Below are 20,545 nucleotides of genomic sequence, written 5' to 3'. Positions count from 1 at the left end.
GCTCTCCCTGCCTTCTATGTAAAGGGTGGTACCAAAACTAGAACTTGTGGTGAATAAAGCCCTGCTCTCACCACGGGGGAGAGGGGGAGAAGGCCATGCAAGTGAGTTTGAAAATATGCCTGCCTTTTCTACCAAAGCCTAATCTTTGATGTTTATGTAGCACAGTACCTTTTTATATAGTGCCACACTTTCTAATTTTATTCTGATAATAGAGTAGTACCCCCTTATCCATGGTTTTGCTTTCAGCATTTTCAGTTACCAATGGTCAACCACTGTTTAAAAATATTAAACGGAAAATTCCAGAATAAACAATTCATAATATTTAAATTGCATGCTGTTCTGAGTAGCATGATGAAATCTCGTGCTGTCCCACCTGGGACTTGAGCCATCCGTTTGTCCAGTGTATCCACTCTGCATGTGCTACCCACCTGCTACTGTATAGGAAAAAAGCAAAGTGTATTTAGGGTTTAATACTATCTGTGGTTTTAGACATTTACTGGGGGTCTTAGAATGTGCTCCTCATGGATAAGGGGGGACTACTGTATTCTTTTGGGGTGAGGGAAGAATTCTTGGGTATCAAATGAATTATTTCTGTAATAAGATTGAAATAGAATATTTTTATGATCCTTGCCAGGTTTTGTTTCAGCACTTCTGACATAGGGCAAAGAGAAGGAGGAAAAAAAGAAATGAGGAGAAAAAGACTTTAAAATCTCAGACTTTAAAGACAAACCAGGGCTAACAGGTGCCGGTGCTGGGTGGTAGTGAGGGCCACAGTTCTTGCTACTGAAAGGCATGGGTGCCCAGACTGCTGCCTGTGGCCTGCGCCCCCTCAGGCAGGAGTTGCAAGCACCAAATTCTCCACTTTGGAAAGTGAGAGAAAAATGAATCTCAGAGATGTTGATACTTTCCCTGAGTGGAGGACAGTGACAAGTGCTGAGGAGGGATGGAAAGCCAAGACTAAAACCCAGTTACTGAGGGTAGGACAGGGTGGGAGGGAGATTTGCCTTTGGTGATGTAGGTAAAGTGAGTCAGGGATGTTGGGCTTGCAGTTGTCAAACTAGGTGCATGAAGACTTCCCAGGGCTTAGGTGGGTGTGGACAGGCTTAAAGGAATCCTCTTCCGGTCCTTCAGCTTCTGTCCACCCTGAGAATTGTGTCTGCCTACAAAGGTTGTGCCCTTCTTGCCACGCCCCTCCTCACATTGGCCGCCTTTGGTTGGCAGTGGTACATCATCAAGGATGGTGAAATCCTCAAGTAGAGGGTGAGTCAAGGATTCTGAATGGGAAATGCCAAGGTGAAACATAGTCTTGGTGAGAAATACTGAAGGGGTCAGGGTCTGATTGTATCCAGCTTACAACTCATGGCAAAAGTGCCATGCCCAGCCCCCCGTTACAGTCACCTCTGTTCTTTTTTCCCTCCCTCCCTTCACCCATTGGTCCGTTTTAGGATTATAATTCAGATCTGAGGTGATAGTCACATGGGTGCATGTGTGAGTTGGAAAAAGGAAGTAAGATTTCTTTTCCCCTAGCGAAGTATGATCTGACTGGTCGGATGACAATTTGCTAAGCCAGCTCGGTGAAGTAGGAGACATTTTCCACAAAAATGAATGAGCTGAATCTGCAGCATCAGTGTTGGGATAAAAATATAACTGTCACTCATATACAATGCCTGGGTTTTTTTTGTTGTTGTTTTTTTTTTGAGACAGAGTCTCACTCTGTTGCCTGGGCTAGAGTGCCGTGGTGTCAGCCTAGCTCACAGCAACCTCAAACTCTTGGGCTTAAGCGATCCTACTGCCTCAGCCTCCTGAGTAGCTGGGACTACAGGCATGCTCCACCATGCCCGGCTAATTTTTTTTTATATATGTATGTTTTTAGCTGTCCAGATCATTTTCTTTCTATTTTTAGTAGAGACGGGGTCTTGCTGTTGCTCAGGCTGGTCTCGAACTCCTGGCTTCCAGCGATCCTCCCGTCTTGGCCTCCCAGAGTGCTAGGATTACAGGCGTGAGCCACAGCACCTGGCCTACAATGCCTGTTATATTCTTTGCAGCTGTTAACCTAGGGGAAAAAATTAGATGTCAAATTAAAAGAGGATTCATAGCATTTCAGAGTTCATCTTGATGGTTTGACCTCTCTAGAAAACAGTTTTGCAGTCTTATGACACTAAACATGCATTTACTATACAATCCACAATTGCACTCCTGGGCATTTATTCCCAAGAAAAGAAAACTTGATGTTCACACAAAAACCTGTCCACAGATCTTTATGGCAGCTTTATTCACAGTAGCCTTGAACTGAAAACAGCCCAGATGCCCTTCAGCAGGCGGATGGTTAAACAAACTGTGATATATCCGTGCCATGGAATATTACTCAGCAATAAAAAGGAACAAATTATTGGTACATGTAACAGCTTGGATGAATCTCCAGAGATATATACTGAGTGCAAAAAGTCAATCCCAAAAGGTTACATACTGTATGATTCCCTTTATGTAACATTTTTGGAATACAGAACAGATTAGTGGTTGCCAAGGGTTAGGGATTGAGCAGAAAAGATCACAGCTAGAAGGGAACCTGAAGCTTTTAAACCCCTTATTGTATAGACAGGGAAACCAGTGTCTGGAGAAATAAGTGGTTTGACCAAGGCCAGATACCTGATAGGTGACAAAAGGGAGACTTGAACCTGGGTCTCTTACTCATATGCCGTAATAATGTAGTGCTTGAAAATGTAGACTTCAAAGTTTGATAGATCCAGGTTTGAATCCCAGTTTTGCTAGTTGTTAGCTGTGTGACTCTGGGCAGGTTGCTTAATGTCTCTGAGCCTCTATTTCTTCACCTGTAAAATGGAGCTAATAATACCTACCTCATGATATTGTCATAAGGGTTGTATCAAGTTTTTTTCAATGTTTTAAAAATGCCACTCACAATGTGAGAAATACTCATATTTCCATCAGAACTAGTTAGTACAGATGTATTAAAAGACAAGTAACTGAAATAAAAGTTTTATGAAATATTAAATATATACCCTTATTATATATTGTACATTCTGTTTTCTATTTCATTTTTTAATAAAACTGGTTGTGACCCCTATATTGATTTGACCGCTGGCTTAAATGAAAATAAAGCTTAGTGCTGTGAGTATAGTATCATAGAATTATTTTTCTTCTTAATGTCACTCCATTGCTCCTTGGGTCAGGCCTCAGATAGGCACTTGTACTGGGGAGGAGGGGATGCAGGTCCTAATGCGTCCCCGTCACTGGAGGTAGGGTTACGTCTCCGATCAGGTAGCTCTCTCTCCACCTTCCCAGCTAGACTCCAGGCTCCTTGAGGGCAAAGATTACTTTGTTTACCATTTTATCCCTGGGAGCTGGCAAAGTGTTCAGCACCTGAAAGTCACTGACTTGTGGGGTGAAAAATGACCAAGAGAGTTACTATCACAGAATTAAATAGTGATAGTGTTGAAACCCCCGAGATAAAGGGCAGGGAAATATGATGAGTGCAGAGTTCCCATGAGCATGACAGCTTGGCTGTGCACTGTCCTGGGGGCTCGGGCTCGGGTGTGACTGTGCCTTCCTCTTCCGTACAGTGGGGCGGCATCAGCCTCCTGGGGAGGCTCTCCTAGGAGTGAGTGGGTTTGTGCAGGGGAGACACCTAGAAAAGCACCTGGTGTTGCCAGCGGTTGTATTCTTTTCCACTCAGAAAAACACGATAGAAGACTGCAGGTAAGAGTGATACAATTGAGATAAACTTGAATTTGCTCTCACTTTTTAAAAAAGTAATAATTTGCACAATTAGTAACAAAATACTTGCCAAGGGCCTTTTGGCTGAACTCAGCCATCAGTGTTTTGTGGCCCTGGGGCGAGAGTTGCTTCCTAGAGCAAGGGAAGCCTTTGTATTGTCCCTGCAGCAGCACAGCTCACTGTGAGTGTTCCTGACCTAAGCTGGGATTGGGAGGGCACTGGCCAGAGTCAAAAGAAACCAGGAACCCAAGGAAGGGGCGGGGGGGGGGGGGGGGTGCGGGGGAGATTGTTTACAAAAGCTGAAGAGAAAGTTTTGGTTTATTTATTTGTTTTTGCCAGTCATGTAGCAGCTGCTGACATTTTCCCTCCTGACCAGCTGGCACACCTGCCTCTGGCCTGTGCCGTGCGGGGCCAGCCCGTGCTGTCTGTGCCGTTGTGAGGAAGGCTTGGTGCTTCTGTTGCTTGGGCTCTGGGGGGGTGGTGCAACTACTGAAACTGCTACATATCATAAAGCTGGGTACATCTCCCAGTGATAATTTATTAGCATTTCTTTTGGGGGAAAAGAATGAAGTCTTTTTTCCTGCTCACTAATGGGAAAAAATGTGTCTGACCGCTTTTTTAAAAATTGTTTTTGAAATTGGCAGAGTATTACTATTCAGAAAGAATTTCGTATATTGTAGGATGACTTCTTTGAACTGTGAGAAGTTCGCTTTTCCATACACAGCCCAGGCAGCTTCCTGTTACATGGTGTGCAAGATAGATGAGAAGTGCCCTGTGTGTGCCGGGATTGAGCTAAGGGGAGCTTTGGAGGCAAGATGAGGCGTTGTCGGCCAGCACGCACCATTAGTGGAAGCAGGCTGATTTTATTCAGCATTTTCCCCTTTATACAGTAAAATGACTAGTTCCGTTCCACTGAACGGGATGGGTGTTCCCATCTGTTCTCCTCATTGTGAAGACTAAGGAGACACTCCCGTGGCTGGAGTTTGCCATCTGAGTGTTCCATGCCCCTTCTCTAACTGCTGGTTTTCATTTTTAGGCACCAAAGGGGAATGTTTCCGAAGGGAGTGAAACTTTAAATCCCATGTTTCAGCCTTGGACCACAGCACTTGCATAGTGGAGGGAGATGCTTCCTTCTTAAGTGTCCACCCATCAGAGTTGACTCTGGAGTTGAACCTGATTTCCTCTCAGGTGATGCAGCTCTCAGCAGCCCATCCGTTTGTGGGATGATAGTGTGTGCACTTGCATCTCCAGTCGTTGTTAGTGCCTCCATTTGTGGCTGGCAGAAATGGTGTCTTGTGTGTGGCACCTATGACATGTACTTTGCCAACAAAAAGGAATCGTCATTTCAGCGATGGGCACAAAATTTCAAATGGCCTTTGAACAGGAGCCCCTGAATGTTCGTAGGAATCTCATTAAGTTCTTTATGGTAGCATGGCCCTTTACTCTGTTTCTGTGGCTTTTCTGGCAGGGACAGAAATATCTGAAGATCATCGGCTTTTTGGTGTCTCTTACCAAACAGCAGAGTGGACCAGAGCCACGGTCTGCCCTCATTGCCCTGGTTGAGGAATAAGCAGCTCTCCTCTGTGTTCTCATCATTTTAGTTCCTCTGTCTTTGGTAGATCTTTTACCCCCCGAGAGGAATTCTGATGGTAATCAGGGAAGCTGAGCTTGGCCCATTAATAGGGACAACCAAGGACTAAGCAAACCGTTGTTGACATCCTCCTTTGGTGTGTTTCTCTTTCTCCCCACTGCCTTAGGCGGTGGACGGGACATTCCTCTCACATCTTTCAGGGGCTGTGCGTCTATGATGTCGATTCCTTTCCTGAGCTGGTGGTTGTCCAGTTTTCATGTGAAATGGGAATCATGAACACTACCTGTCCCAAGCAAGAGCATTTGTTATATTCAAACTGGATATGTAAACAAAAAATTGTAAGAGTCAATAAAGACCATTCTCTTACCCCAATCTCTTATTATTCTGCTTATCTGAGGTAAGCAGATTAATAGTATATAGTGTCAATGTTTTGGCAGCAGACCATTATCTTGCTATTGATCCACAAGAAACATGGTATTGACTCAGGAGCTTCGTTTACTTTTTGCTTGCATTGTTTCTCTATGCCTTCTTCTTTTTAAATGTCAGAATCTGGTTTCTTTTCCTTTGTCTCTTTACTGTCCAGTCAGAGAATGACAGGGCTAAGTTTGAACAGAAAGAAGAGCAGTTGCACTTGTGTATTTCAGATGTCAAACCATTTCATTCTTTGTCCTAAAGTTGATGTAATTGATCCTTTCCTGCTTATATCTATCCTTATAATTACTTTCCCCAAAGACATATTTTTGAATGCTCCTTTTAGCATCTTGTGAGATTCATTCAGTTCTTTGTAACATTTTAGATTTATATATATATGTATATATATTTTTTTGTCTGCTGACTATATTTCCTGAGCTGCATTTTCCAAAAGAGAAACACCACAGAATCATTTTTGCTGATGGCTGGTGAAGGAGACACTCATCAATAGCTGAAAGAGGAGAAATTGGAACAAAAAGCGTAGCTAAAGTGGTTTTGTGGGAATGTGATTACAGAGTTGGTTTTAATAAGAGGCTGTTTGGCACTGTTGTCTCTGTGAAATGGGCTTGAAAGGCCGTGCTCATTCTCGCTGTCCACTGCATATGGACTGCCGTGGTGGGGCAGTGAGGAGGCCCAGAGAGGGAGGAGGCCAGATCCTCTCCTTGAGATGCTTATGGGGGGCTGGGGGGTCTCCTCCCCCATGGCCTGCAGGAACATATGTGCACGTTCTTAGTGACTACAGCTGCCACGGAGCAGTCCTTAACAATGCTTCTGAGAAGGTTAAATCTTCTCATTTGTTTTTAAAAGAGAGGGAAGGAACCCTCTCCATCTTTGCATTGAGTTTGGATCCAAAGCAGGAGGGAGGTAGGAAGTTAGAGGGATTTAGGCAAGCAGGATTTTCTCCCAGCCCTCTCAGCATGTGGACACACAGATCAATTTCTTATCCTGTGTTCAGCTGGACACTGGGTTAGAGACTGTGTTGATCAAGATGTCCCCTCCTGTTTCATATCATATAACGCATTCATTTCAGCCACTGAGCCTAAATTACTGTTTGCTTTCTTTCTGCCTTTCTTTCCAACCCCCACCCCCACCCCCAAAATGGTAAGAACTCGTATAAGGATGAAGTTAGTTTATCCGTGCTAATGCTTTGATTTTTCTTTTCTCTTTCTCTTTGCCACAGTAGGTAACCAGTTAGGGGCCTTGGTACATCAAAGGTAAGCAGTGGGTTATGTTTTATTATTTATTGATCATTTCTAATTGTTTATTGATCCACCATCTGTACTAGAGTGTTAGGAAGTCAGAGGTTGAGAATGTGAAAAAACCATGGGCTAGATTTCTTTAAGACTCAAGTTTTTTGCTAGCCCTTTCCAAGACAGTAAAAGCTCAAGCGATAAGCTGATACAAGACATTAAAAATCATCCATTATTGTTCATAACTCAAAAGACTTTTAGAATGTTGGAGTTGGTCTTTTTACTGATGTAATTTAATTTGAATGGAGAGACTGTGAAATTTTTCCTCCTGGTTTTATGATGTTCCCTGTGTTTTATGAATCCTTAGCCCCTTCACTTGAGAAAAGGTGTCCTAAAGTGTGAGGTGTTGGGCTCACAAGAGAATGCTTTGGGTGCTCAGGGAGTGTGGGAGGCAGCCAGTGGTCGGGCTGGGAAGGCAGAAGCTGGAGTTCCACCCCTGCCGTGGTGATACGGACTTACCAGGGAACTTCGGCTAAGTCCCCCATTGATTCTCTGCCCCATTTCCTCTCGTAGCCTTTGGTTAAATGTTGAGGATTTAGAAAGATACAAAGACCTGAGCTTTTCCAAGTCCAGTCTGTAAGATGAGGTATTTGTGGTCACAGTGTCTTCCTTCAAAAACGAAAAAATATACAGGAAACTCTATGCCGCAGTTTCTCTTCCAGATGAAATTTTGTGCTGTGTTTATCTGTTACTGTAACGTATTAGCCAGTAACCTTCACTACCAGCGATACAATTCTGTCATTTTGTATCCTGCATAGACGTTTGGGAGTTTCTAGAAATCACCATGCATGCATTAGTTTAACCAAAAGACGTATCCAGGGTTTTTTGCTGTTGTTTGTTTGCTTTGTTTTGTTTGTTAATGGATTAAAATAATTTAAGTGAGTGTGGTTGTTAAGTGTCAAGTGCTGACTTTTCCTATAAAGCCATAATTAGTCAGGATTTTACTTTTCAAAATGTTTATACTTTGTGCATTAGACAAGTTTTAGCCTTACATTTAAAATAGAACCTTTTCTGCCAGGAATCCCAAAGCAGTTTGTCTTGGTATGTTTCTTCCTCAGAGTCTGTTAAAATTGTTTCTGAGGGCCGAGTTTTGTGACATTTTGTATTACAGTAGTGTTGAAGCTGCTCTAGTCAATTCCTAGCTAATGTTTTCTGAGAGTAGACAACTGGTGCTACACAGGGTGTGGGCAGCAGCCTCATGGCAACATGCATGGAGTGCTGTCACCCCTCCCCACGGAATCGGGAAGCACACCGTGACAGGGACTTGACAGCTAGTGCAGGATGTGTTAGACCAGTGAGGCTTGGCATCAGCATCCACAGTTACCAATAAGAAGCTGGGAATTGCCTGGTTTGGGGGAGACCACGTATACCCCGATAGGTAGAGAGGATCCCTCCTCATGCATGAGCCTGAGGACGTACACCTCTCAAGAAGACTGCGCTCCCATCAGAGTGACGCTGTGGCAACTGCTATTTATGCTGTTGCATTTCTTCTAAGTGCTGCATTTTCCCTAAAAACATGCACTTATTCAATCCTTTCCATGATGGGTAAAAAATCCAGCTGTGTGAGAGATGTTTAAAAATGCTTGCCTTTTTTTTTTTTTTCCTTCAACTACTTGCGTTTAGCTTCCTCCTAAGGTAAATGTTTAGATTTAATTGCTTTCTGGGGTGTTGGGCAAATTGGATATTGTCCACAATACACTGTATAGCAAATTTGAAGGTTTGTCTCAAAGAGCCAGTGCAGTGGTTGTTTAAAAAAAAAAAAAAGGCACATAATGGATGGGATAGCATTTAACAGAAGTACCTTGTAAGAGTGAGTGAGGTAATTATTCTGTCCTGGTCAACACTGATTAGGCCTCTGTTGGATGCTGGTTCCATTTGGAGCATCTCACCTTAAAAGACATAGATAAATTTGAGAGAGGCCAGAAAATAATAAAAATATTGGGAAACAAGGAATGTTGCAGAAAGTTGAGTATCTCTTCATCTAGAGAGGACACCATAATAGAAGTCTAAACATCTCCCAGAACCCCAGAGGATCTGTAAGTGTCCTGGGATTGATGACCTATTTGCTGGAGAGGCGCTAACAAGATCGAAGTTAAGCAGCACTGAGAGAGGAGCTGTGTGAAGAGAGGGCCGTTATTAGAGGGGCTGATGGTTTAATGAAAAACCAGAGGTTTCTTCCTCTGACATAAGGAGATGGGAGGCTTAAATCTCTTCCAGAAGTGATTGACCAAAGGGTTCATTAAATGACACTCTTTGTAGATGGTTGTGTATGTTGGTCAAATTGACATGATTTATTTTAAGCTTTTGTCCTGCAACATTGCCAATATGGGCAGTTTGGGGACTTACAATGGCTGCAAAATTCTGTGTTCTACATTTTTTCCAAAATGTTTTTTGTTTTTAGGGCAGTAATAACCGAAGAATTTAAAGTGCCCGATAAAATGGTTGGATTTAGTAAGTACCTGCATTATGTACTTTTCCCCTAATTGCTGACTTTTTTTTTTTTTTTTTTCTTTTTAATCTGTCATGTGTCACCTGTAGTAGAATGCTTTTCACGTGGTATTCCCTGCAGGTCTGTCTCCAGGTTGAGGGAGAAACTAGAGCTTTGGGCTGTGGATCTCCCCCCTCCCCAGTCCCCTACCTCTACTCGCTTCAGCTGGAAGACCCTATGCCTGTCTGCTGTGTTGCACATAGAATTTTGCTGCCGTAATGCCCAAAGAGTTGAGATGGGCTCACTGAGGCCAGCTTGATTTGTTGTACTGTGAGCCAAGTATAATGGTTTATTGAATTAATTAGGTCATTTGTACATGGTTAAATAGGGGATGGGGGGCGTATTCTGACCTTGTTCAATTTGTTTCAGTTATCGGCAGGGGAGGTGAGCAGATTTCACGGATTCAAGCAGAATCTGGTTGCAAAATTCAGATTGCTTCAGGTAAGGGCTTCTTTTTTTATAGATCTCAATTTGATAGAAAATAATATTTTACAAAATTTCCCAGATTCAGTAGCTTTGCCTCTTGCTTAGAGGTTTAGGGGCTTGGGTAAGTATATGCGATTGGTGTTTTCTTTGCACTTCTGGAGTTGAACTCCCAGATGAGAACCAGAATGATCAGAGCAAAAGCGGGGCAAGAAACAAGGCCTCCCATCTGGTTTTTCGGGTACACCCTCCTGCAGTTTTGTGGCCAGATGTGGCCCCCTCCCAAACACCTGCTGCTCTAGGACCTGAGTTTTCTGCACCAGAATGTTATGCCTGCAGGATTCTGGGGCTTTGGGGTCACTCCAGGGGACTGCATGCCAGTTCCCCTGGATTAGACCGTGCCTTCCCTGTGTGGGAAGAGGACACCTGAGGTTCTGGCAAAATTAGCACGTGTTAAACATGTTACAGGACCTTTCCCAGCTGAGTCCATTTTGACCATATGTTATAAAGAGAGAGGTTGAAGAACAATTTTTATTTTATTTTTGGTTTTGTTGTCTAATTTGAGTTTGACCTCTTTTCATTGTGGAGGAACAGGTTTGAAGGACATTTGACTAGAGAAATGTTTTATCATTTTAAAAGATACTTATTACAATGTCTTGAAGGCAGTAACTACTGTTAGCTATTTCTCTTTCATTTTTTTGAGGAATGACTTTAAGAAGCAGTTTTTTTTAGGAACAAAGCAAAGCATCAGGTGTGGTGTTGGAAAGTAAGATTTTCCTTTCTTGTCAAATGGCCCAGAACCAGTTCCACATAAATGTCCCTGATCTCTTAGGATATTCATGCAATAACTGGTCATGATCCTAATGTGCATATCATTAAATTCCTTATCAGTGTATGTGGTTTGTTTGCTGTGTGCAAATGACCATTACACTACTCCGTATGTGGAGAAATGGGAGCACAGTGTGATAAAGTGAACTCTGGCAGTTGCTAGCACGTGAGTGGGTCAGAGTGAAGCGGAATCTGGTAGTGAGGGCGACCCGCAAACCTCTGTATGCTTCCCGCTTCCCCTGCCAGCCTTGTTTCCACTTTGAGAACCTAGGGTGCAGCTACCAGCTTAATGTTCTATCCACAATCAGAAACAAACTGTCTTTTTCTGGGAGACTGGGCTTCTTTGGGGTAGTGTAGGAGCCAGCTCCAGAGAGAATCTGTACACAGAGGCAAAGGCACACGGCTGCCTGGTGCTCACCAACACACCTCGTCTTCTTGATTCTTCTTATAGAGAGTTCTGGGATTCCAGAGAGGCCCTGTGTACTTACCGGAACCCCAGAAAGTATTGAGTAAGTTTATTTTATTTACTTTTTCCTTTCACTCTTCTTCCTCCTTCCCCACATGGGGAGAAATGGAAGGGCAAAACTGTTACTGAACACTGTCGATCTGTGCTGCAGTCTGGCCACACAAGCAGATGCTTCTATAGGAAGAAAATCTGGGAGGTTGCTATGCCAGGGGACTTTTTCTGTTACCTTAAATACACAGGGTGTCACCTTTTTTCCAAATCCTCCAGAATTTGTCATAGCTATCATAACATCTTCATAAACCAGGGTCTTAAGAGTGTACATTCAATCCACCTGAATGCTCTAATCAACTTACTTCTTCCTTGTTAACACCTCCTTTACCTAAGCAGGTCTGGATTAGTAAGTCTATCACTTTGTGAACTACTCAGAATCCTGGTACCAGGTCTTTGGCCTGGGGCTGATCCCATTACCCTTCGGATATTTGTGAATCAAATGAATAGACTCTTCGTGGCCTTGGCTCCATTCAGAGAGCTGTATGGACCAGCAAGAAGATGTCTTGACTTTTGGGGCCCTTGCAACAGCCTTCAGACTAGCATTGCTTTTTTACCCTGGTACATGCATGCTCAGAGCCTTGTGCCAAATGCAGGCCCTCTGGAAAGGGGCATACTGACTTAGTCTGCTCACTTTCCTTTTTCAATCTAAAGAGTAGCGTTGCCTTTGGGAACAGGGTGCTAAGATTATGTCTGGCTCAATAGGTAGGGTTGTTTTATTGTTTCCGTTTCTCAGGAAGTCTAGATGAGTTTAAATTCTCTTGTTCCTCTATAACATTGCAAGCAGTGAACCAGAATAAATATTGCTGGCAGGTGTGCATTATAGGGCAAGCTGGATAGTGTTGCTGGAGTCAAGGCAGTTTTCTTCCAACACAGGTTAATCTAGTACACAAGCAAAATATTAAAAAGCTGCTGTAACTGAGAAGATACATGAAGCTGATTCTGTACACAAAGACTCAAGACTACAAGAGGCAACATCCTCTTCCTACCTTTCTTTTCTTTCTTCCTACTCTTCTAACTATTCCTGCTTTGTATCCACCCAAGGAGTGGAGACACTGGGATTATAACTTCAGGAGGAAACAGTTTCATTTTCTTCAGTGAGCCTTACAGCCAGCCTGTTTAGTAGCTGAGTTCTTCTCTATTAGAGGAACGAAAAAACAGATTGTGTGTGGTGATAGAGAGTAAGTACTGCAAATAACACCCAGAGAAGATTCTGGTGCAGAAAAGGAAAGTGGCCCAACAGATGACCTTGGTGGGCTGGGTTGTGCTGTCACAACATTGCAGTTTCCCTCCTCCACCACCAAGTAAATTAGCATGAATAGCATGTCACCTGAAATGCAGGGTCCCAACTTGGCCGACATGAAAAGCACAAAGCAGGTGTCTTGAGCGCACAGCTGCATCTGGCACTGCCTCCCCCTTTTCCCACCTCTTGAAACCAAACTGGTGATTCGCAGCCTTAGCTTAGAAGTCACAGAGCAGTGTTGTTGGCTCTGGAGAAGAACCCTGGAGGGTGGGAGTCCTGGCGAGTACTAACCCTTGCTTTCTTCCTTCCCTTCTTTCTCATTGCTCTTTCCTGCCCATATTTAACAAACGTGTGTTGAAAGCACACTCTGTGAGGTTTATGCTGGATTGGGGAACAGAGAGACGTGCTAAGGGATAAGATGGGGTCTCGGCTACCAGAGCAGCTGTCGCTCTAACTGGAGACAACACATTTGTAGAGACACAAGTGTGAGCAGAGGCAGACTTGAAAGCGGTTGTGTCTGGCAGCAGCCTGCTCATCGAGGCTCCGTGTTGGAACGCTGGTATCATGTTGTGTTGTTTTTAATTCCAGCCTAGTAGCTTGGCGGATGGCACAGAGACCTCCCAGGCTGTGGGGGCAGGAGCTGGAGCTGGATGGAGGGCTGCCTTGACTCCTTCGGGTTTTCCCCTGGTGCTGTTTCCCTTTCCTGTGCACCAGAGTGTTCGTTTAATGCTGATTCTCTCATGGTTCTTTTCCCTCCCAAAGACAAGCCAAACGGCTCCTGGGGCAGATTGTGGACCGCTGTCGGAATGGACCTGGCTTTCATAATGACATAGACAGCAACAGCACAATCCAGGAGATTCTTATTCCCGCATCTAAAGTGGGTCTAGTCATCGGCAAAGGAGGGGAGACAATAAAGCAGTTGCAGGTGCGTGAACCCAGAGCAGCGCAGAGCAGAGCAGCTGCCCGGTCGGGGGAGGTTGGTCAGGGTGGACTTGCCCTTGCTGGGTGGGCTTTGCACACCGTGGTGCTGAGGCTCTGTCTGAACCTCTGCCCACATGGTTCCACGGTCAGCCGGCAAGGCTTCCTTCCTACATTCGACAGATAGATTCTGAACATGTACTGAGACCAGGGCTGATACCAAGTGCTTGGTAGGTGTGCCCTGGCAGGGGTCCCCATGAACTTTCCACAACCACTATAGTGATGAAACTCTGTGAGGATTGCTTCTTACATCAGAGGACAGCAGCTCCCAGCAAAGTACAGTGTCTGGCGTTGAGCTCTGACTCAGCACTCCCACTCATTAGCTGAGTCATAAATATGCTCAGTCACTTTTCAAAGGCTCAGGGTCCTTGTCTATAAAAAAAGGGTAAGTGCCAGCCTTACTGTTGTAATGAAGCTGAAATAATATCCATTCTTCTATTTTTTATATAGGAGCCTATTACTTAGTGCTCCATGGACAGAAGCCCTCATCTGAGACACTTAGGGCCAAACATGTTTCAGAATTCCATACCCCCAGCAAGTCCCAGGGCTGCACCCTGAAATCAAATGCATATTTCTGTAGCTAAACACAGCGGTAGTCAGACTTAATGAGAGAAAGGCTAGAAATACACTTACATGGGTTCAGTTCTGCTGCCAAATTAGTTATGAACAAACTCTTATTTTAGAGCTGTGGGGCTTTTGCAGTTGCAAGTAAGGAGCTGTGACTTGCCTTGCATGCTCTTATAAACCCAGTCCTTGGATCCTGGTTATGAGGATGACATCATAGTGTAGAATCTAAGAGCTTAGGGTTTGGGATCCCGGCTCTGGATCCTTGGGCAACATACTCTCAGAGCCCTCTTCATCTGTGAAGTGGGGAGATGGCGACGCTTCACTTATAGTTCTTCAAAAGTTTTAATCAGATAATGTTAGAGTCCTTAGTGCTCAGTGTGTAGCATTCATTAAAAGTAGCTCGTTAATGCTCAGGTATTCTAAGCGCTGGAAAAAGAGGAAAGAGGATTGTTTGGGAGATGGTTTTGTGCATCCCATTTGGATGTGATCTGCGTGGCCTGTATGTCTGCCTTCACAGAAGCCACCTTCATGATCAGGGTCAGCAGTGCCTGGCGATAGGTGGCACATGGGCTTACTGTGGACATGACCTGACCCAGTCCAGCTTCCTGTGCTGTCCCGTGTTCTCACTCATGACAGTGAGGGTTGTGCTGGTGTGTCCCCCACAGGAGCGGACAGGTGTGAAGATGGTTATGATCCAGGATGGCCCGTTGCCCACAGGAGCAGACAAGCCTCTTCGCATTACTGGAGACCCATTCAAAGTACAGGTAGGACAGAAACCATGGAGTGGGTGGGGTGGGTCCTGGATGTGGGACTGTCACTTGGTGATAGCCTAGAGCTTTTATCTTACTCAAGGAATTGTAAAACTGGATGTTTCTTCATTAAGGTAAGCTGTTGTCCTACATGAAGTTTGGTGATGAAAAGAATCTAGGGTGTGCTGCCCAATGCTGGAGCCACTAGCTACATATGGCTATTTAAATTAAATAAAAATGCTTCCTTTATACTGGCCATACTGAAGTGTTCAACAATGAGCATGAGGTTGGTGCTGACTGTTTTGGACAGAACATTTCCATCAGGGTAGAAGGTTTTGTTGGATAGTGCTGATCAGGTGCAATTTTGATTTGCTGACCTATGGCCAGCTTAGATGCAGCCTCTGTTTGGCTTTTATTTGCTTGTTCTCTCTCGGCCCATTTTGCAAGCCCTTCAGCTGGATTGGAGGTGAGCACTGGTGCCAGAGCCACACACGTGTGTATGTGCCCTCGTAGCAGGCGTTCTGTGGCCTGAGCTCCCAGGGAAGATAGCCCCTTCCAACTCTTGCTGATACAGGAATGCAAGTGGCCTATGGGTGTGTGGGATTATGTCTGTCCTCAGTGAGATAGAAATGCACTTTTTTCTGCCACCTGCAGTCTGCTTTGCCATTGCTGCATTCAGAGTAGCTCCAGGGTGACGCACCTTGGTGAGCCAGGCTACCACCAACAGCCAGTCCTCTCTGGGAGCATTGGGGTTTGATCCAGTGAAGGTTACCAGTCTCTGGCAAAATATTTCCCCCAATTATGAACCCTATCATTTGGCTAAACTGATCAAGGTACACCTATAAAATAATAGTTTTAGAACAGGATTGAGGGCAGTAGTAGACATGATCTTGTCCCGGATCCTTTATTTCCTATCCCGGATCCTTTACTTCCTTCAAGCCAGAGTCCCCTGTGTGCCTGCCTCCCCCAAAGCTTCCACCTTTCTTTCAGTGTAAACAGGCAGCCTTTTTAAAAATCAGATTACATCTCATCTTTCCTCACTTTGCTCATGCGGTCCAGCTCATGGTCTCCATGGCATCACGCTCCGAAGCTGGGAGAGCTGGTGGGATGCAGGGTGCCTGCTCTCGGTACCCCTTCCCACTGCCTTCTCCATGGCAGCCTTTGAGGTTGTCTTTTGTAGGAAAAAAACCACAAGCAAAAGTGTGTCATTGATGTTTCATAAATTTTCAGGAAAATAATTTTTACTTACAGTTTTTAATATTTTTTTAATTTAAAAACTATGTGTATTCTACATTTACTTGACAGAAGCCATATTTGGGGTAAATTGTTGGTATTTTTCTCTCCCCAACTTTTTGTTATGAAAAACTTTGAACATCCAGAGAAGTTAAAGTACAATGAGTACCTGCATATCTCCTCCACCTAACATTTTGCCATGTGTGTGCACTCATGTGTTTTTTTCTTTACCATTTGTAAGTAAGTGGCAGATGTTACAACTCTCTACCCCTAAATCTTTAGCATGTGTCTCCTAAGAATAATCAGGCCTAAGAAAACTAACTAATGCCATAACATCATCTAATATCCAGTACATACTCACATTTCTCCAAATGTCCTAAGACTTAAATTGCTGTTTGGGGTTGGTTTTGTTCTTTCCAGACCCAGGATTCAGTCTGTTTCCACATTACCTTGAGTTGTTAGGTACAGTAGGTCTTCAGTGCAGACTCTGTGAGGCTAGAGCTGCTGTGGGCTGGCCAGCGTGCAAGGGTAGAATGGACAAAGTGCGTTCTTTGGGGAGAGGACAGTTGCATCTGCCTCACGTGCAGTCACATCCATGAGGAAGTCTTGCCAGTCGGTTGCGGAAATAAGAATTCTGAGTGCCAGAGCTATGTTCATGTTCCCTGGCTTGTCTTGTCTCTCTGGAGCGCCTCTGTGATGTGCAGCCTTGGCAAAGTCCTCTCTCTCGTGGACCTGCCCTCAGTGGGAGTTCTCAGACCACACTCCCCGCTAAAAAGAAATGGCGTCAAGACACACCCGGGAGTAATAGGAATCAATTTCTGACCACACACAGATGTACTGACCCAGCTGTGGCGTCAAGACACACCCGGGAGTAATAGGAATCGATTTCTGACCACACACAGATGTACCGACCCAGCTGTGGCTTAAATGAAGGTGGACTCTTATCTGTATGGACATGTTGGGCAGTGTGAAGAAAACATCGTTTAAGATTTGATACAAACATCCCTCAGTGGCAGCTTTCCCGTGTCCCATAAGTAGTGAGTTCTCCCACAGCTGAGCACCTTCTGAATCTTCAAGCACAAATTGGGAGGGTTTGATCTTGAAATTTCACTGATATCATGTCTTTTTTTTTTTGGAATTTTTTTCCTCATAATGCCTTTTATTTGTGTTTATGCAGCAAGCAAGAGAAATGGTACTAGAAATCATCCGGGAAAAAGACCAGGCTGACTTTCGAGGTGTACGTGGTGATTTCAACTCCCGAATGGGCGGAGGCAGTATAGAGGTATGCTTAAATTACAGGTTTGTAGGCAAATGATTAGGGTTCAAGTTGTAGGTCACATTTCTATTAGCTCTTTAACCTGAGCAAGTTATTTAACTTCTGTCTCATCTGAGAAACCTTTAGAGTATGCTCACTTCCCAAGGTAGGTGTGAGGACGGACTGGGACAGTCAGCCCACACTGAGGGAGCATTTCAGAGCACGGGGGCTGTTCCCCCTGGTTTTGGGGTTTTTCTTTAGAGGTTAGCCTGCTGCCCAGGTGAAGACCAAAGTCCAGGTTTTCTTGGCAATCTGTGTCATGACTGTATCAAACTTGGCAACCTGTTTTATTGATGAGTTGAAATGGGATCAAAATCTATTTATCCTTAAGAATGAAATTTTGGTATATGCTGCAGCATGTATACCATTAGTACAGTAAGCCAGATATATAAGGACAAATGGTGTGATTCCACTTACCAGGGGTGTTTAGAGTACAAGCGAATTCATAGAGACAGAAAGTAGAATAGAAGTTATCAGATGCTGGGGGAAAAGAGTTATTCTTTAATGGATACAGAGCTGTTGGGGTACTGAAAACGTTCTGGGTGTAGACAGATAATGGTGATGGTTACACAGCATTGTGAATGATTTAGTGCCACTGAATTGTATACTTACAAATGGTTAAATTATAAATATGTATATTTTACCACAACTTTTAAAAATGGAAAAAAATACATTTTAAAGAACCAATGTATATGATAGATTTATGCTTATTTCATAGACTTTGGAAGGTAAAGTTACCATTTTTAATCTTTTACCTGTCTATAAGGTTTATTTTTGCTTCATTTTTATAACTATTTTGGTCAAATGTCAGACCTGTTGGATTCATTTAATGGTCAAGAATGCAATCGTCTACCACAATATTATTCCTAAAAGGAAAAAAATGCTTTATTTTATCATCTCTAGGAATGCACTATAATAAAAACCAAGTTGTCTATTCAAAAAATCTGTCCTTGCCCAGGCGCAGTATCTCACGCCTGTAATTCTAGCACTCTGGGAGGCCGAGGCAGGAGGATTGCTTGAGGTCAGGAGTTCAAGACCAGCCTGAGCAAGAGTGAGACCCCATCTCTACTAAAAATAGAAAAATTAGCCAGGTGTAGTGGCATGTGCCTGTAGTCTCGACCACTTGGGAGGCTGAGACAGGCGGATCGCTTGAGCCCAGGAGTTTGAGGTTACCATGAACTAGGCTGACACCACGGCACTCTAGCCCAGGTGACAGAGCAAGACTCTGGTTCGAAAAAGGAAAAAAAAAATCCTTTTAAAAAAGACAGCTGGCCAGGTGGGATGACTCACACCTGTAATCCTAGCACTCTGGGAGGCCGAGGTGGGAGGATTGCTTGAGCTCAGGAGGTCGAGACCAGCCTGAGCAAAAACAAGACCCCGTCTCTACTATAAATAGAAAGAAATTAGCCAAACAACTAAAAATAGAAAAAATTAGCCAGGCATGGTGGCGCATGCTTGTAGTCCCAGCTACCTGGGAGGCTGAGGCAGGAGGATCACTTGAGCCCAGGAGTTTGAGGTTGCTGTGAGCTAGGCTGACGCCACGGCACTCTAGCCTGGACAACAGAGTGAGACTCTGTCTCAAAAAAAAAAAAAAAAGACAGCTTTAGAAAAAGCTCTGATGAGGTTTGGTTTCTCTGTGCCCAGGTGTCCGTGCCTAGGTTTGCTGTTGGGATTGTAATAGGAAGAAATGGGGAAATGATCAAAAAGATCCAGAATGATGCCGGTGTGAGGATTCAGTTTAAACCAGGTTGGTTTTGATTATTTTCAAAAATCCTTAGTGCCACGAAGATTTATAAAACACTTAACGAAACTTTGTTATTAGCTCATATTTATGATCTCTTTGTTTCTCTTTTTTGCAACATTCTGCTACCAGATTACCAATCTAAATTTCTTCTGCCCTCGTTTCTCTCCTTGAATGTATGCTGGTTCCGTCACCTTTCTCCAGAATGGTTTCCAGGCCTTTTTTTTTTTTTTCTTGGACTAGTAAAAAGCATAGCATTTTCAGCTTTTGATTTTACCAAGTAAAGTCTTTTTGAAAAAATAGCATCATCTATTATTTTTATTTTATAAAATTAGTGATCATTTAAAAGGACATGTATCTTAGAATAAAGATTGCTTTTAAAATTTTATACATTTACCTTCATGAGCAGAATTTTTTACATTGTCTGAAGTCAAGAAAGCTATGATGGGCTAAATTTTGGAAATTATCGCCATTAGCTCTACTCTTTTCCCTGGGTGTTTTTTGTTTGTTTGTTTGTTTGTTTGTTTTTGCGTTGCCCGGGGGTGGGGGTGGGGGGGGTCTTCCGGTAAGGACCAGAAAACCTGCTAGACAAATTCTAAAAGAGCTGTAACACTTTTCCCTGGGTTTTTTAATTCAAATTTTGTTTTATTTGTTTAATAATGTCTTTTTAAATGGCTGTAATTATACAAGAAATGAATATTGACCTAGAATGTGCAAAAAGATGTAATCATACACATTTCCTTATCAGTCAAACCACTCCAAAAGCGTCCCTGGAGCTAGTGATATTCTTATTTCCTCTTTTGGTACTGCTGGTAAGAATATTGATTATGAATCACATTGACCTTTGTTTCCTTCTAATGTTGGGCTTTTTCCTAATCCCACCTCTCACCTGGTTTTGCAGATGATGGGATCAGTCCCGAGAGAGCTGCACAGGTCATGGGCCCTCCAGATCGGTGTCAGCATGCAGCACACATCATCAGTGAGCTGATTCTTACAGCCCAGGTGGGTCCGCTCTCTGGAGTTCAGATCTCTCACCCAAAAAAGTAGAAAGTGCCACCCGAGCTCTCAGGGCAGCACCACAGAGCAGTGACCCCTCTCAGGTCACATTGGAAACCAGCGGCTTTTCTACATCTGCCTCTTCTTCCTACTAGTTTATTACTCTCCTCCCTTTATTATCCCAGAATCCAGATTGTCTTCACACAGTGAGTTTCTAACCAGTTAAACTATTTGGGTAAATACCATGCAGATTGCCAAGTTTCAAACAATCAAGTGTACTTATTATAATATAAAACTATATTAAATAAAATCTAATCTTAGCATTAGGAAGCACTTCAGAATCCTCAAGTCCTAAAGCTGTCTGCGTGCACTCGATTTCCTGCACATCTTTGGAATGTGAGCAGCTGCATGACATTGTTTGCATCT

At 43.6% G+C, this 20,545-nt stretch overlaps 1 protein-coding gene and 1 non-coding gene across 3 annotated transcripts in view; one reads left to right on the top strand and one right to left on the bottom strand.

Annotated features, from left to right (window-relative positions):
- Window positions 1–20,545, top strand: part of FUBP3 (far upstream element binding protein 3) — a 52,384-nt gene that overhangs the window by 17,959 nt on the left and 13,880 nt on the right. Inside the window, exons 3-11 of one of the 2 annotated variants that reach the window (XM_045563740.1) lie at window positions 6,978–7,008; window positions 9,446–9,495; window positions 9,902–9,973; window positions 11,235–11,292; window positions 13,303–13,465; window positions 14,751–14,849; window positions 17,245–17,349; window positions 19,027–19,129; window positions 20,025–20,125. In XM_045563740.1, coding sequence (XP_045419696.1) covers window positions 6,978–7,008; window positions 9,446–9,495; window positions 9,902–9,973; window positions 11,235–11,292; window positions 13,303–13,465; window positions 14,751–14,849; window positions 17,245–17,349; window positions 19,027–19,129; window positions 20,025–20,125 — 782 coding nt within the window. Of the gene's footprint in view, window positions 1–6,974; window positions 7,009–9,445; window positions 9,496–9,901; window positions 9,974–11,234; window positions 11,293–13,302; window positions 13,466–14,750; window positions 14,850–17,244; window positions 17,350–19,026; window positions 19,130–20,024; window positions 20,126–20,545 lie in introns of both variants that reach the window. The other variant, XM_045563739.1, reaches the window with a different exon arrangement.
- On the bottom strand, window positions 19,677–19,738 carry LOC123646757. The gene has a single exon (XR_006738011.1). It is a non-coding gene; the product is annotated as a U7 small nuclear RNA (small nuclear RNA).

The sequence above is a fragment of the Lemur catta genome, chromosome 10 (genome assembly GCF_020740605.2).
Source record: "Lemur catta isolate mLemCat1 chromosome 10, mLemCat1.pri, whole genome shotgun sequence".
Classification (NCBI taxonomy): domain Eukaryota; kingdom Metazoa; phylum Chordata; class Mammalia; order Primates; family Lemuridae; genus Lemur; species Lemur catta.
Note: the sequence above shows the minus strand (reverse complement) of the source record. Positions and strands in the feature narration are given on the sequence as shown.